The sequence below is a fragment of the Falco peregrinus genome, chromosome 3, assembly GCF_023634155.1.
Source record: "Falco peregrinus isolate bFalPer1 chromosome 3, bFalPer1.pri, whole genome shotgun sequence".
NCBI lineage: Eukaryota > Metazoa > Chordata > Aves > Falconiformes > Falconidae > Falco > Falco peregrinus.
Genome location: NC_073723.1, coordinates 110,604,647 through 110,621,411, shown reverse-complemented (window position 1 = coordinate 110,621,411; position 16,765 = coordinate 110,604,647). Strand labels below are relative to the sequence as shown.

At 48.9% G+C, this 16,765-nt stretch overlaps 1 protein-coding gene and 1 long non-coding RNA gene across 7 annotated transcripts; one reads left to right on the top strand and one right to left on the bottom strand.

Annotated features, from left to right (window-relative positions):
* Positions 1-16,703, bottom strand: KIF17 (kinesin family member 17). 5 transcript variants are annotated; one of them, XM_055798949.1, is made up of 14 exons: positions 16,469-16,703; positions 15,124-15,270; positions 14,617-14,718; positions 11,966-12,155; positions 8,054-8,506; positions 6,889-6,983; positions 6,087-6,234; positions 4,963-5,045; positions 4,712-4,833; positions 2,312-2,543; positions 1,139-1,397; positions 820-887; positions 630-735; positions 177-469 (listed from the first exon to the last, which is right to left on the bottom strand). In XM_055798949.1, the coding sequence occupies exons 1-14, from the start codon at positions 16,697-16,699 to the stop codon at positions 327-329; spliced, it is 2,379 nt and encodes a 792-aa protein (XP_055654924.1). In that variant the 5' UTR covers positions 16,700-16,703; the 3' UTR covers positions 177-326. The 5 variants fall into 5 exon arrangements, with proteins under 5 accessions (XP_027642794.2, XP_055654920.1, XP_055654922.1 ...); XM_027786993.2 differs by having other exon boundaries at positions 1-735; XM_055798948.1 differs by having other exon boundaries at positions 630-887.
* Positions 74-2,906, top strand: LOC129784047 (uncharacterized). 2 transcript variants are annotated; one of them, XR_008746332.1, is made up of 3 exons: positions 74-202; positions 1,233-1,331; positions 1,604-2,906. It is a non-coding gene; the product is annotated as an uncharacterized LOC129784047 (long non-coding RNA). The 2 variants fall into 2 exon arrangements; XR_008746331.1 differs by lacking the exon at positions 74-202 and having other exon boundaries at positions 1,192-1,331.
* Positions 16,704-16,765: the final 62 nt, after the last annotated feature.

Here is a 16,765-nt window from a genome sequence, read left to right as displayed (position 1 = left end):
TCAGCGCCAGGCGCCGCACCCACGCCTCCCAACCAGCGGCGGCCAGCTCCGCGCCGCCGCCCAATCACCGGGAGGCCGCCCTGACCCCGCGCGGCCGCCGTACGGAAGATGGCGGCGGGGCCCGGCCCGGCCCGGCCCGCTCCCACCCCGCCCCGGCGCAGGAACAGACCCCAAAATGGCGCTGTCGGACCGTTTATTGGGGGTAACCGGGCGCGACACAACGCGGCGGCTGCCAGCCCGCCCCGCCGCCGAGCGAGAGCCTCTCGCTGCGAAACCGGCCAGATGCGGCGCCGTCCCGCGCAGCCGGAGGCCCGGGCGCGGCGCGGTCAGAGCGGGCGGCGGCCAGCGCCGGCTTTGGCCTTGTGGCGCCTGGCGGCGGTGGGCGGCGGGGCCGGGGCCAGGGCCTGCAGGCGGAAGGGCCGGGGCAGGGGGCAGGCGCCCCCCTGAGCCCCCTGCGGCCCCGGGGTGGCTGTAAGAGAAGAGGGGGGGGGCGCGGTGGGTCCCCCCGCGGGAGGCCAGAAGCGGCCTCATCCTGCGGGCGGGCCCTGCTGAGGCCAGGTGCCCAGCCTGACGCGCTCCCCTCGGGAATCGCAACGGGGGAAGGAGCGTGCGGGAGGGGACGGGCTCACCTGGGGGCCGCAGGGTCCCGCGGGCTGGCGGGGCTCGGAAGTAGCTGCTGGCGATGGCCTCGCTGCCGCTCCTGCTCAGCACCAGCTTGTAGCGGTCCTGCTCAGGCTGCGAGCGTGCAACGGCGTCAGCAGCGCACGGGGCAGAAATGGGATAAATAGGAATAGAAAATAAAAGAGAACCGCGCCGTACCGCTGGCTCGCCGCGCTGGGCCGGGGGGCTCCGTCGGGCGGGTGTGGGCTCTGGCAGGGCAGGAACTGCTGCGGGAAGAGACGGGCGTTACGGGCTTGTCACCTCCAGCACAACTAACGCACTCCCCGATCCCCAACACCACAGAGATTCCCCAGGGATTTGTACCGCAGAGATTCCCTAAGGATCCATACCCATCTTCGTGTTAGATGACATTACTCAAACTTTCTAAATAAACTTTCTGTACACGGGAGGCTTTACAAACGAGCACAGCCCACCCGCCATCTGCCGAGCCATGCGCCCACCACCGAGACGCTCTTACCTGCAGGCAGGCGTGTTTTTTGAATGACGGGCTCTGGAATTTTCCAGCAGCCAGTTTCCTCGTCCCAGACGGATTCGCACTTGACCTTTTCCAGGTTGCTGTAGTTGCAGTCACGCCGGACGAGGGACTGCACCTGATCCAGCAGTTGCTGGAAGAGCATCACGTCTCGCTCCAGGCGGCGGATGGTGCTGAGGTAATCGATCTTTTCCAGCTCAAACTCCGACTGCAGATCTTTGATCTCAGTCTCAGCAGCCCGCAGCTGGGACATAAAACCAAAATAAATCATTAGGATTGTGAAGGAGAGCGAGCAATTATTACTGTGAGTACAGGCAGAGGGACGGAAGGACACAAAAGCATGAATATTTGGGTAGATTTCTAATTTATAGTTCAGAATTAGGATGTGATTTGTGTCGAGAGATTATTCCACATCTGTTTTAATGAAAGATTTCTTGCGTCTCCCCACAGCGCCGAGTCTTTGAACAGACATGAAGTTACTCTTACTAGCACGGTCTGTGCCCAGCGATAACAAACCCTTGGGAGTTCCTAACGCGGATGAAAAGGTGCAATATTTCTGCCGTACCCTAAATACAGAAATAAAACACATTCTTAAATGTGCGGTTCAGCATTGCACACACACACACACACACAGAGATTTTTTTGGAAGCTCGTCTGATTCTGCCCCGCCTCAGCAGAGCAAAATTGATTTGCAAGTGTGCCTAAAATCCAAAAGCATTGCTTTTACAGATATATATATTTAATTTCCTCCTAAACCCCCCCCCCCCCCCTTTCACACTGTAATTTCTCCCTGAGACCCCGGCGTGACGCTGGGGCGGCCGGAGCGGAGGAGGCTGTGCAGTAGGTTGTGTAGGTCAGCAGCGGGAGTCACATCCCCTCCCGACACCAGCCCTGACAATGAGCCCAGCCTTGAAACCAGGTGGGGGTTGGGGGTTCAACACCTTAGTTGACCACCTCGAGGGCTGCTGCGTCTGGAATGTCATCAAAACGCACGCGAGCAAGCTGACAGGCATGTGTGTGAAATACTTGACGCAGCCGGAGTCATTCTTACACATACTGCCCTAAAACACCTCCTTAACCTAAAAAAACCAACAGGCACGCAGAGGAGGAAAGGGATGCTCCCAAAAGATTCCGCAGCGATAGCGGGGAGCTGCTCACCTTTTCCTGCATCTTCTCCAGAAGCTTGCTCTTGGCTCGGACCTCCTCCTGGATGGAGTCGTAGACGTTAAGCAGGACCCAGTCACTGCTGTCCTCGTTAGATTGCTGCAGGGCAGCCACCAGCTGCATCCTCCGCTCGTCCGCGTATTTTTTCCGGCGTTTATGCTTTTCTTTGAGGTCCTTGTTTTTAGCCTGCTCCCCTCCTACTACCTGTTGCTCCAGCATCTGCAGCCTGGGAAGGGCAAACGCTTCTCTTAGCTTAGCAGGACAAAGAACTGTCCACGTGAGCACGGAGGACACACGTCCCCACCTCACCGACATCTGGGGAGACACCAGAAAACATCCAGAAAACGTCCAGAAAATGGTGATTTCTGATGAGATTTGCTGCCCTGAGTAATCGTGGAAAATTCTACTTAATTTATTAAGTTTCTGTCATAAATACTCCTGTGGATGCAAGGCAGCGTGTGTGTTATTGTGTCAACAGGTGTGTCTGGAAATCTGTATCTACGCTCCCAGAACTCTTTTTTTAAAAGCCCTGTTTTGTGAAATTTACATTTAAATTCTTATTGAAATATACATTGACTATAGCACCATATTTCAATTCTTACTTCTTGTTTTGAAAGACTCTCAAAGCAAACACAAAAAAAAATGCCCAAATGACACAAAGAAATATTTTAAGTGGTGGATATGGGAGGGGTAGAGTGGGAAGCCATAGCACGGTCTCCTGGGGGCCGTATCGGGTGGGGTGATGACTTCGTGAGCTCAGCGTTGCTGTTTGGTGCTGGCCCGGACCCCTGTTTGAAATCGAGCTCAGCTCAGGGCTGTGCCACGCAGCCCCGCGTGCTCCGGCACGGCAATAAAGCCCAGCTCCGGAGCCATTCGCTTTGCACAGGGATCTGCAGCAGAGCAGGCGGCTCGGTTGGCCAGCACTGGCTCACGATGGAAAAAATCCCACCACTGATAAACCCTCTGCTGATAACAGCCTCTTAATTAGCTTCAAACCCAGCTGAAACAGCTCCTTCTCCACCAGAGGTGACCTGCTATTCTTCACTGCACTTGCCAAGTAGCCTTCAGTTTTGTTTGTTTCATAACGCACTTGAATCCTTGCGCTGCTGAGCGTGTCAGAGATCTCACAGCTGTCCCCTGACGGGTAAAGCTTTTAACAGGCGGCTTTGAAAACCCCCAAACCCTCCTGCCTAATCTGCAGAGAACTGTGATTCTAACAATGTAATTAGAAGTGCATTTGTCACTTGTTTGTCATGAAAGGGAATACTGCAATAGGACTATTAAGAGTTGCTGTATAGTCAAAACGAATGGTTTCTTCGGAGACCTCTCCATTAACAGACAGAACTGCCCACAAATTACAGATGCTGCTAATCTCAATGTCTTAATAGCTCCTTTTTCAGCTGGGTGAGGCCCAACAGAGCAAGCATGTGCCGCAGGAGCTCACCAGAAAGCTGATTGGTTGAGAACCACAGAACTTTTCAGAATCAAACCCGATCATCCACATTATATCTTACACTCAGCATTTCTGATTTTTATATAATTCCACGCAATAGAGTAAAAGAGAGAAATCAGCAGAATGTGCTTGAAGCGTTATTTCTGAAAGAGCCCAGAAGTTCTGATACACTGTGCTGTACTCTGACTTCAAGACAAGATGCCTCTGAGACAGGGCCTGGTGTGAGTCTCGAGCCTGCACCCCTCACATCCCAGCCCCGTGCTCCAGCCCCTGGGCTAACGCTGCCCCTGCAGTGGGGTTACTGGGAAATGCTGATGCCAATTCCAGCTGATGTCTTGCAAACATTGTCAGATGCGTGAGTGAGGGGCAAAAGTGCCCTCGATGACAAGGGAGAGTCATGGAGGACATGCTGTGCTCCATCCACGCAGTGAGCCGCAGGAAGGCCTGCTGCCTTACTTGTACTGACAGGAGAGGGCTCCGCGTGCCCTGCAAGAGCTTTCTTCCAAGAGGAAAAGGAGGTCGCCTCCATAACCTCTTTGGGCACACAAGTTCTTTCAGCAACTGCCAGACTCAACTTCATAAATTCCTCATAAATTAAAGCTGCAAAAAGCCAGAGAAGGAAGAGACTTCCCTGCCTACAGATCTAGGATTTGTTACCAGGAGAGCATGCTTTTTTGCATCCACGTCTGCTGATACAGACACCTCCAGAGTTTTCTCTCATAATTCTGGCATTTGGCATCATCAAATGCCACATGTAACAAGTATTTATCTGCCCAAATAGGACAAAGGTAATTTGGGGGTAAAGAATACATGCCTGCCTAGCTTTGTACTGCGCTGACCTGACAGCTGAAGCTCAACAGTTGTAATAACAGAAGAACAGGGTTGCATGTGTTGTAAGCAGCGCCCAGGGGGCGGTTAGCAGGAGCAGCGTGGTCACTGACCTGGCCAGCACCTGCTGCTGGTCTGCAGGCAATGCAATCCCCTCTGCGCCAGCCCCCTCTGCTCCAGCACTCCCCCTGCTCACACCGCAGGCATCCGGGACAGTCCGAAGTGCTTCTGGGCCCTGAGGACAAGAGGAAACCAAAGGCTGCAGCTCTGAAAACACGCAGCGAGAGTACCAGGATAGGTGAAGGGTAACACTCCCCACTTGGGTTTATGCCACCGTGGGGGGAGAAGTAGCTTTAGAGGGTACCTGGGCTGATGTTGGTCCTTCCCCTGCTGTAGCGTCTACAGGCAGAGGTGTCATGTCAGGAGTAGTTTCAGTCCTCACAGCAGCTGAAGAGTAAAAGAGAAAATAACCACAGTGTCAGCAATGACCTCTGCAAAACTAGAGCATAAATCTGTGAAAACATCAAAGTCTTCACCAAAAGCCAAGAACTCTGTGTCTGAAAGGAAAAACCCTGTTATTTACCTTCTTGCTGGTCACTACAAGCCATTAAAGACCCAGAGGGCAGATCAGGTACAGAAAGCAGATTTTACAGGGTTTGGAGAGCCTGGGTCCTCATGTTCATGCACAAATAACCTATTTCCAGAGGCTGGGGGGGGTGCACGTTTGTAATGGGGGGGGGGGGGGGGGGGGGAAGGGGGGGAGCTCTCATCTTAGAAAGTGATAGCATCAAAAATGAAGAATGTAGGTTCAAGAATTAATATTGGGCAATAAGTGCTGTACAAGCACATTGCCAAATATGCTCTGAGGCGCTGTGGAAGTATAAATGAAAAGCAGCAATGAAGAGAAGAGCTGGCAACAGTTTATAGGTATGCGAGAGGAATAACCACCCTCCAGCAAAGCGATGGTGGTGATAATCCACCGGGAGACCAAGGGCTGCATTGCATTTGCATGCGCTGAAAGAGACTGCTGCAGCCACCGCAGCCACCCTTGTCCTGGGCATGCGAGCTGTGCAAAGCCAACCGGCTCAAGACCAGTCACATCTGTAGCTCAGACCTCTGGTTGAGGGAAACGCTGCCCCAGGTCAGAAGAAACAGCTACATGGGCAAAAATTGCATTTCATGGCCTCAGGGCTTACAGGGTAGAGCCAGGCTGGTCCTGACAGGGAAAAGAAACCAGGGAAATAGAGAAGAGGACAAAACGGGGACAGAGTCCTAGGAAGGGTCCAGGAGAGCCAGAGCCTCCTGTCAATAAGGGAGGGCCGAAAGCAGGGACTGCTGTTGCTGCCAGGTAGCGCTCACTGCAGTAGCAGTCACTGCTGCTTTAAAGGCTGCAGTGGCTGCCACAAGTCATGCTTTGCAAAAGCAGCCTGCATCTGCGGTCAGGGAGCCCTCAGCCTGCGCTGCAGCCTCCACCTGCCTCATCCACACCTGCTTCCTTCCTGAGGTTCTCCTCTAGAGCAGACAGCTTCAGATTGTAGTGATGCCTCAGGCTGCTGATGTCCTCTTCGAGGCGGGCCCGGGACGCCTGCTCTGCTTCGTAGCTGGCCTTTAGCTGGGCCAGCTTCTCTTCGTACTCCTGAAAGGCACAGCAGACAGCCTGACGCAACAGCCCCCTGACCCTACACAAGGTCACATCTAGGTCCGCTCTAGGTCACTTCTTGTGTCCACCCCAATAAACCCGACCGATCTTGTATCCGTTGACTTTTCCTGTGATTTAAGTCAGCATGGTGTTGATGGAAGGTGACTAGCCTAGAAACCACTGTCTTGGGTGGCTGTGGTGCCCTGGGAGGGGATTGTGAAAAGTAAGGAGAGCACTTTATTTCTTTCTGCCCCCTAACTCCTCATTCCTCCTCCTGGCTTCCTATCCCCTCTTTATCTTCATCCTTGTACTGTTCCTAACACCTTTGACTACCACTTTCCTACTCCCTCTTTCGCCCTCCTCTGACAGGTAGAATCTATGTTTCACATGGAGTGTGAAAAATTCTTCTTGGGAATCCATATCAATTCATCTCCAGAGAAGTGGGAACCATGCTGAGAGACAGTGCCATTGTAAATAAGGCCTCCACCAACACATGTCCTGTCCACAGGAGAAGCCCAAGGACCAAAAATTAGGAAGAGAAGCATTCCAAAAAGGCTGAACCACACAGCCCTATACCATATTTGTAATGATCATTATAAAAACCCACAAGCCTTAGTCAAAGACAGTATGGGATACCCCCTCCTGACTTACTTCTCTGATGAGCTGCTTCTCTGCTTCAAGATCTAACTGGGGTTTGAGGGGAGCTGGCTTCTCTGCCAGGTGAGCAGTCTCAGCAGGTAGAAGCCCTACAAAGCAAAGCAGAAATAAAAATCACTCACAATTACTGGGTGGGATTGTCTGTAGAATGCCTGGAAACAGAACAAAGAACCTGGCTGCCAGCAAAGAACACCGTAATCCTTGTGCTCCTTCAAGCTGCACTCACATGCCAGCATCTGCGCTGCCAAAACGCCCACTGGCCTGAGACTCCATAGGTGTGGGGAGGAAAGGAGTGAGCGCTGAGCCAAAGGGGAGAGGTTTAAGCTTCAGGTATACAAAATATAAATCTAATCTCTTTCGAGAAATAACAGGAGACTTGTTTCCAGGGCTGTGCTAACAGATTTGCAAGATAAAAAGACACTGGGAAGGAGATGAAAGGTGCAACGAAATTGCCTTCTTTCTTCACAGCTGTTACTGAAAGGTGGCAGAAGGGGTGGGGGAAACGATCTTACAGCCTCATTCCTCTGCTGAAAGTTGCCCTTTTTTGGGGGATAATTCTCAAAAGGTGATGAGCTCCCCAAAGACTGCTCTTACCCATTTGTTCCCACATTTGCTATTCCTACTTCACAGCAAAGACCGAGTCTGCTGGGGCTGGGCTGAACCCTGAGCAGACAGTGCTGCTCTCTGTAAGCAGTGCCATCAGCAGGGCAAAACTTTTCTTGGACTGTCAAAAGCTCACAGGGTAGGAGAACAGGGGCTAAATGCTACCTTAAAAAAATATATAATATATATTTAATAAAGAATTTTACATCATTATTTCTTTCACAGCTCATTTTTGCTCTGCCAGCCAAAACCTCTCTTCTGTGACTGACCAAATTGTAGCCAGAACAATCAAGGGGAATTAAGGATTTGAATCTCATCAGCATTTTCTAGCAGGATTTGTCATAACTGAAAATATGGGATAATTGAGATGGTCTTTACCAGTGGAATAAGGTCGATTTGGCAACGGTGAAAGAAAAGTCTGTTACCAGAATGCGGACCTCTTCCTCCAACAGGTAAGGGAAAGGTTGAGGTGAAATCCAGTGAGCATTTTATGTGTAAAAACCTCTTTTTTTCTGTCAAAGATAAAACATCTCTGCAGCCACAAGGGCCCTCCTACCTGACGAGTTATTCGCACCCATCTGTTCAGCTAGAATGGCTTTCAGCTTCTTAATCTCCTCCTGATACTCCCTCAGCAGAGCATCCTTGGGGTCCTCGTTGATACAGGGCTTGTTCTTGATGTTTTTCGCTCGATTAGCATAGCGCAAAGTACTGAGGCTTTCATCATAATTGTTATCAGCCGGAGACAAGCACGCTACCATCAGGGTCTTGGTATTCCCTCCAAGGGAGTCTTGTAGCAGCCTGGTCAGCTTTGAGTCTCGGTAGGGGATGTGTCTACACCTGCCGTCGACCAGGGCCGAGATGACATTGCCCAGGGCCGAGAGGGAGAGGTTGATTTTGGTGGCCTCTTTGAGCCGCTCCCCTGTGGCTCCAGTTTTCGACTGTCTCTCGCTTCCTGCCAGATCCACTAAATTGAGTTTTGCGGCCCTAAGGTGGTCCTGCCCTCGCCCATCTGCAAGCAAATAATTCCAGGTTGGGCTTTAAGAGAAAGCATCTTAACAGTCAAGAACCAGGACTCCCTTAGAATCACATTCCATTTCAAGCCCTGTTCTTTGTCTGCATTTGAGGCCCACCTCCCTTAAGTAAATAAATATCTAGTTAATCGTAGAACTACATGTTTTAGTGCTTTCCTGAACAAGATCCTGCACAGTAAAAACTCATGCCTGTTCTTACTCACCCAGTGAGCTCTGAGCACACACACCCATACACCCCCTCCACGTATTTCCAAGTGTTTACAATTTCACACAAAGCCCTCTACAAGTAATGAGGTCAGACTGTGAGTTTATAGAACTTTTTTCCTCCTCAGATTGTTTTGTGAAGTTAAACAATGTCTGGCAAATGGAGAGAAACAAGGGAGGAAGCAGAAAATGAGAAGTCAACGAGCAGTAACTGGAGCAGGGCTAGTTAGCACAGACTAAATAGGATGTCACGTAGGCATTCAGGGATCCTGGAGAGACAGGCAGGAAGGTTACCTCTACAGGCTACTGCGGAAAGGCTGGAGTAGACACTAGGTTTGGAAACAGTTTTTGCATGAAGTCCCAAACTACAGCTTCTCTCAAGACTAGAACCCCACCTACCCTAATCAAGGGACATATATTCGAGACGTTTCTTGCTGTGCTTCAAAAGAAAAAGCACATCCTATCAGATACCACCAAGGTCCACCATCTGATTCGAACGTTCAAGAAGCCCAGGAGATCTCCCCTCTGGCCCAAACAGCTGTCAAACTGCACCCTGACTCAGCATGCAGGCATGCTCAGCAACATCTGCTCCTCCTCAATGCATGACATTCTCAATGACAAATTAAAATGAAGGAACGCAGGCAAGAAATGGGGAAACCGCAAGAAACTGGGACTGTGCTCAGCCCGAGCCACCCTGATGTGGAGATGGTCCCAGTGAGTGAGGAGTCGGACCCAGTGAGCTGGTGCCATCCCCATCGTAACGCTTTAAGGCAAGAGAAGACGTGAGCTGAAAGCTAACAGCCAGCTCCCCAGCTACCTGGATGCTCACCTCACGCACACAATATCTGCTTTCTGACCTGCATTTTGAGGCTGGATTAACACGATGACACAAGTTCCCTGTGACAGAGAGCGAGTGCCTCTGGTCACTTTAGGAATCCCTTAATTTCGCTGCCTACATACTTTCCCAGCCTCAGGCAGAGCAAAGCATTGGACAAGCATTCCCAAATCACAGGCTATGTCCTAAGCACCAGACCACACTCTTGAATGTCCATATCCCAATCTTTCCTTAAGATTGCAACTCAAATTCAAGGGAACAGCTCCTTCAGCACTCCAAGTGCAGAAAGCATCAAGGTTTTAACAGTCTGCCCTTTTCCAGGCAGACTTCTACAAAACTGAGCCTTGAAATTAGTCAGTTCAGATTTATGGCTGTGGACAATACCTTAACACGAGCAACGAATAATCTGATGCATGGGGGAAAAGTTAAAAGTTCACAGGTAAACACTGAAAAAATCTAAAATCTGTTGCCCCAGGATATTTCCCCAGTTACAGCAACAGATTAACTGTGGAACTTCACATTTGCCACTGAACAAACTTGTTTCACTCCAGATCTTTCTGGTGTGTCAAGACATGGGAGAACTGGGGGAAAAAAATCCAGATGGAGCTTAAATAGAGCACCCTCTCACCATCTTTTCTGAGTGCTGGGGTGAGTGGAGAGTCACAAAAAGTAGGTTTTCTAACCTTTTCCCCGCCTTCCCCCAGTTTATGTAAACACTGACAGGCAATTAAAAAGTTGTTTCGGTTCCTGCCAGTCTTTTTACCCAGGGAGGCTGTTTGCTTCGACCTCGGAGCTTAGCAGTTTAGTTTCCGTGGTGTAACAAGGTCCCCAGACTCTTGCTAAGAAGCCTGTCGCAGACCAAAAGTCTGGCCCATCTAATTTTTGCACACCCCATCAGCCAGTGCTGGTGGCATAAGCACATCTTCCTCATTAACAAACCAATCCCTGAGCAAAATGTAAAGGTATCAAACATTTGCTACTCTAAACACAGTAAAAATACTGATGGTAACTTGCGCACGTCAAGCATCTCCAGCCAAAGAACCCAATATTTGCCATAATTCTTGAATCTGTTACTCAAACAAACAAACAAACAAACAAAAAAAAGAGAGTAATTTTAGTCCACATAATTACAAAGAGATCCTTTAAAATATCAACTCACTGTAAATTATAATTTACTACAGGGTCAACTGGAAAATAAGTATGAACTTCTCCACGTACCCCTTCGTGAAGCCTAAAGATGACAACATAAATACCAACTTCATTAACTATTTCAACTAATGATTACCCTAGTAGACATCCAGTTATGGGGATTGTGCCAAAACCCTCAGCTTTCTCCTCAAATATTCCAGCTGTCTTCCATTTAATTGCCAAGACTGCAAGTTTCCCCACCTCCCATCCTGTTCCATGTAACAAGTTTTCAAATAATTAAATTAGAGAAATAGTTTCAGGCTAGATTAAGAGCCCTGAACCAATCTGGAACACAAAAGAGAAGTGTAAATACTTTTTTCCTTTTTAGGATTAAAGTTGGGATTTTATAGACCCACATGATGCAAGGATTAGCATCCACTGGCTGTGTTAATTGAGAAGTTCCCAAGATACCACCACCACCACCATCATTCTGGATAGAGGAAAATGACCTCACCAACACCTAGAACCACAGCTGAGGAAGGCTTTGTGTAACATTCCCCACGACTGGAAGAGCTCAAGAAAATGAAGGCAAAGCTGTTCACAGCCGCAGCTGGCGTCAAGGACTAGACAGAATACAGGAGACTTAATTCCTTTCTTAGTCCCAGAAAAAAACCCTCTCCAGGTCTGTGTTCAGACCCAGTGAAGCAACCTTATCAGCTAAAGAAACATCAGTGGGAATGAGATACTTCAGAAAGGAAAAACAGTCACTAAAACATTACTAAGGGATTCTTTTATTCCATATTTAAAAGATGTGCCCCATGGTTAAGCTCAATGAAGGAACTGTTGGGTGAAATGATCTGACGTGGATTATAAAGGAGATCAGACAAGTTTCTCCAGGCTGTACAACACCTGAACTCCAAGCCATCGGATGGGCTGTGAGATTTAGCCCCCTTTGGTGGAAATAAAGGTTTGAGAAGATAAAGGAATGGAAGGATAATTAAATATGTTCCCAGTCTGAGTGCAGGACATTTCTCTCCCAAGGGGGAATCGAGGAGGGAAAAAAAGAAAAAAACACACCAAAAAACCCAAATGGCTTTGAACACTCAGCCATTTCACACTGTGAAGAACGTGCATGTCAGGGAGTATTTCTGATTTCTACTAGACCTAAAATCATTTAGGATCTAAGTTTAGCTGTGGGGTGACTGGTCAGACTGCACAGATTCTGCACTCTGCTAGGCCCAGGCCTGACATGGGACATCCAGCTACCTACCTACGGTGTAGATTTCCATATTGACAGTAAAGATGGAGTGGGAGCGGGAAGAGTCCTTATTCATGAGGGTATATCCCACTGCTCGGTTTCTCCAGCCTGTCTCCATGATCTGCTCACACTGTACCACGCTGTGCACGGTGTGCAGGGAGAGCCCCTTCACATACACCCCTTTTTCTGGGTGCTCCTTCAGCTGCAAACAGGGACAACGTGACACAGGTTAGAACAAGACGCACAGAGACTGCAGGAAGGTACTCTGGAAACTGTCCAGAAGCTTGAAGGCTACATGAGTATTGCATGTGGAGAAATTAAACTGCAGTATTGCAAAAGCTTACCTGACTGCCACTAAAAAGCCTCAATATTTCTGAAGGACGAATAAAACCACACAAAGAGAGGGAGCCACCTTCATGTCTTCACAGGCAAAAAGAATTAAAAGTTTGCCGATTGATTCAGATATCTCCTAGGCCACAAGAAACCCAGCTTCTCTGTGCTGAGACACCTTCTACCTCCTTATTATTAAGCTGCATATTTTAAAAAAGTGAAATGTTTTTCACCTGTTATGGCAGGATCTCGTCAGTCATAGGGAGCTTTTTTTAAAAATCAAAGCCCAGATTCAATAGTCATAGATATTTGTTGCCGGTGCTTTGCTGAACCCCTCCGCTCTGAGAGGGCGTCTTGATCACACTGACAAAATTCCCAAAGTCATACCCATCATGCACAGGTGGGCTATAATAATTTTTTTCCAGATTAGTTCATTTTTAAGATGTTCTAAAATTCTATTCAGGCACCTGAGTAGAGACAGTGTTAAATAGCTAGCAGCATCTTTTCAGCAATTACCAATCACGCAGAAGAAAAATTTCATACAGCATGCTAGTAAACGATTGAAACATTCAAAATCTTGAATGACCCATCAAACCTACACAAAAAACACAAAACAATCAAGAGATCCCAGCACTCCTACACCAGCCCCCTCCACGCTGGGAATTTTAAATTAGATGAATTCATTTTCAACAGCTATGTTACACCCCACATCTGCTGAGTTCATAACCAAAACTATCTTTATCATGTCAGCTGGGATATCAAGATATGGTTGTCATGACTTGGTGTCACAGAGCAACAGACAGTACCACATTTGTCAGTGTGACTTCCAAAGACGAGCGTTAGTGACGCGTGCACCACAAGAAGCAATGTCAACTAGAGTGTTTGCTGTTAAAAAATCCACACAGAGCAGAAATGGCTGAAAACTAAACTTGGCAGGGTTTTAACCTTGTTCTAAAGCTGTGACCGCCCAGGATGGATCTGGTTCCAGAAACACAGCCAGACTGTTCATACACCCTGACTTCTGCCTGTGCTGTAGAACCCTGCAGCTGGACGGCTGTGTCTGAGGGTGCTGCAAGACCCTGAGGCGCACCCAGCGGAGGGCATGGCTGTTGAACTCCACGACAGCCTGACTGGGGGCGGGGGGGATTTTCCTTGCACAGCTCCAGCAGCCCTGTTCTTCACAGGGTTTCATGCCACGGGAGGGGGTTGTGGGCTTCAGGGTCACCAAAGTCAGATGTTGAAAGGCAAAGGGACAAAGAGAAGTGGGATTTCTGGAGGAGAATTGGGGGGGCACAGAAAAGAGCAACAGGTCAGCCTGGGCTTTCTGTCTCCACAGGACTCCCTTAATGACTCGGTGGAGGCAGCAACAGGCAGCAGCTGTCACCAGTGCGACAGTGTTACCCTGGCAACTGTTCTGCCCAACTCCTGCCCTCCCAGTGCCAACCGCAGTCGTCATGGAAACCGGTGTCACTGCTGATGTGGAACAAAGGATGGGAAACTGCAGCAAGCACCTTCCAAAGCAGCGCGTCCCCTTCTCCCACCCTCCCACTCGACACGCACAGGTGAAGCACACTTGGAACATGGAGCTGAGAGGGTTTTGCCTCCCTTAAAGGCAAGAACCTTTTAAAAACACATCTGCCCCGTAAGGCAGTTTGGGTCTGTGACCATTTTGGTGCGACTGTGCGGCAGATGGTGCTAGTGCCTCAGTTTTCTCCACCAGGGCAGTCCTGCAGGGAAGTAATTAGGGCAAGAGATTTGCAGCTCCCTCCAGGAATATGTGCAAAAAGATCTGCAAAGCCACCAAGAGGTAGATATTATAAAAATCAGCCCCCTGATTAGGATTTCAGGAAAGTTTACCCTCCTGTATTCCTGGAAGCTGCCTGCCTTCCTCATGCATTCCCATGGGGAGTAAGATGTGCTGTGTCCCCTCAAAAAAGAATCAGCTTTTTTTGTTTTAGACAGATAATGAGATCATCCACAGCTCCACTGGATCAGACTAAACATTTATAAGGCACAGAATCCTCCTGCTTCAGAGACAGCTGTGAGAGAAACAATATTAAGAAATTACCCCATGAGCACTTTATTCCATCCTTTATTCACACAGCTGCTGCTAAGCTACTGGCTGCTATCAAGCAGGACACACGAGACGTGTTTCTGACCAGATCCTGTTCCTTCTGCCACTAAACTTTTGCTCAAGTCTGTCAAAATCTCCTCTTGGCATCCATAACTGTAATTTCACCTTCCGGCATTCAGCTTCTGACAGAGAGTATTATTGCACTTCTGCAAGACATTCATGATAATACCCATCTGAGAACACATTGACTCCACCTCACCTCCAACTTCTGCTTGGTATCAGCTCCCAGAAGGTCTCGTATGTCTTCGTTGTAAATCTCCAGGTAGGAAACTCTCACCAAGAACTTGGTGTTTTCAGCACACTGCACAAAAGAGGAACAATCTTTGGGTAGGGCTCAAAATGAAGGCAAGTAGGCAGCCCACATAGCTCCTCAGCGCCAGCTGGGTGCCTACCTCCCTTCAGCACTTCATCAGATCTCTTGCTGGCATCACACTCCTAGGTGTAACCACTCAACACGCTCACCACAGGGACATTCAGTCCTTCAACACCCCAAGCGTGAGTCTCTAAGTCAGCAGAGATAAGGGTGCAGCTCCTCTGACTACATACAGGCCTCAGCTTTAGGACGAGAGGCAGCGTACCCAAAAGCCTGTTCCCATTCTTGCTCCCAAGCGCAATCAGAGCACTCACTCCTTGGGGTAGGAGAGAAAAAGATCTTTCTAGATATCACACACTCTTAAAATGGGATCTCTTTCGCATTGCTACCTACCTGTACGCTCTCAAAAATGTGTTCAAATGCCCTGGGTATTATGCCTTTCTGTGTAGAAGGATCCACAACTCCCTGCATGGTGAATGACTTCCCACTGCCAGTCTGGCCATAGGCAAATATGGTGCCGTTGTAGCCTTCGGTGACACCCTGGAAATGAGGAAAAGCGAATAAAATAGCCGTTATCTTCACGTTTTACATAACTGGAAATACATTGTCCCGATTCAGTCCCAGCTCATAAAAGGTATTTTAAAGGAAGAACTGGAAGTAAACCTCAAACTGCTACTTGATCTCCACATGCCATCAGAGTATCAAAATTTAAAAATGCATTCTGCTAGCATAGAAATCAATGGCTTTTCTCTCAGAAATGGAAAACCTGAAGAAATGCAGGCGTTGAAAAGTGGAAGGGATGTTGACAACACTCAGAAGACCAGAATATTTTTGCTGCAGGGCAGAAAAATCTTATGAAATCCAGGGAGACAACTAGAACGCTAGTTAATTGTAGGGTGGCCAAAGGAATGGTCTTTAGCTTAGAATAACTTCCCCTTGGAAAGCTGGCTGAAAGAAGGCCTCACTTTCACTTGTTCCTATTTCAGAGAAGCATGGTAGGAGCAGAAAGTATTTCGATTTCTTAAGGTTTAAATAAATTAAAATAAAATAAAATAAAATAGCCTATTAATCTAATAATCTACTGCTTCAGACCCTGCCTGTTCTCATAAGCAGAAACTTCCACCTCAAAAAGATCACTAGCCATTTTATCCCTGTTTCTTTTTCTAACAAAATCGGTTTTTTGGGGGGATTAGGGTTTTTTTGCTTTGCTTGACTGATTCACGTCTCACCCTAGCTGTTGCATTAACGAGGAAACAAACATATCCCCTCTCATTTTGCTAGTCTGTAAGAGGCTGAGGTTCCCTGTCTTCTCTAAGGTTTCTCACTTGACAGTAAACATGTCCCTAAAATCATCAGGAGTCTTGTTTGTCTCCCTTCTCCTCGCATCACTTTCCACTGCAGTTTCTGTCCAGCTACTATCTCTAGGGCCCACTCAGCAGGATTCATCTTTTGTATAAACATCCGCTCAAAACAATTAAATGTAATTCTATCCTCAGAGCTCCGCTGGCTGCTAGAAATGTTTTTCCTCTTCCCAATTTCCCAGCCTGCTGCTGGGACACTGTCGTGCTTTCCTCTGCATCCCAGGGTTACAGCTAAACTTCCTGCAGCAGCAGGCTGGGCTGCTTCTGTCCATAAATCAATTTTTATAAATTAGGGATCACCTATCCAGGGAGAACTCCTCAGCCCACGTTTGGAGCTACATGTTGGCTGTGCCTGGCTTGCTTCGGGCATCACTCACCTCCACGAGCGGGTAGGCGATCTCGTTGTAGATCTGTTCCGTGTTGTGCTCCTGGTAGTACACCCCGTCGAAGGTGAACTGCTTCGGGGGCTCCCTGGCAGCGGTGGGGTTTTGGAGGAAGCACTGGCCCCGCGTGCTCTCCATGCTTACGACCGCCTTGCAGCCGAGGGCCTTCTCGCGCTCGTTCATGGGCCGGCAGCGCACGATCACCTTCACCGCCTCCGAGGCCATTTCCCAAGGGCCAGCTCAACCCCACGCACACTCACTTGGTGGGGCTGGGGGGCATCGGGGCCGGGG

Bases quoted from the DNA above. Each gene is read 5' to 3' on its own strand.
- KIF17 (XM_055798945.1), bottom strand. From the start codon at position 16,699: ATGGCCTCGGAGGCGGTGAAGGTGATCGTGCGCTGCCGGCCCATGAAC. The intron at 15,271-16,468 runs GTGAGTGATGCC...CCTCATTTCCAG, and splicing joins TCGCCTACCCGCTCGTGGAG to GGTGTCACCGAAGGCTACAA. The intron at 12,156-14,616 runs GTGAGGTGGAGT...CCCTGTTTGCAG, and splicing joins ATACCAAGCAGAAGTTGGAG to CTGAAGGAGCACCCAGAAAA.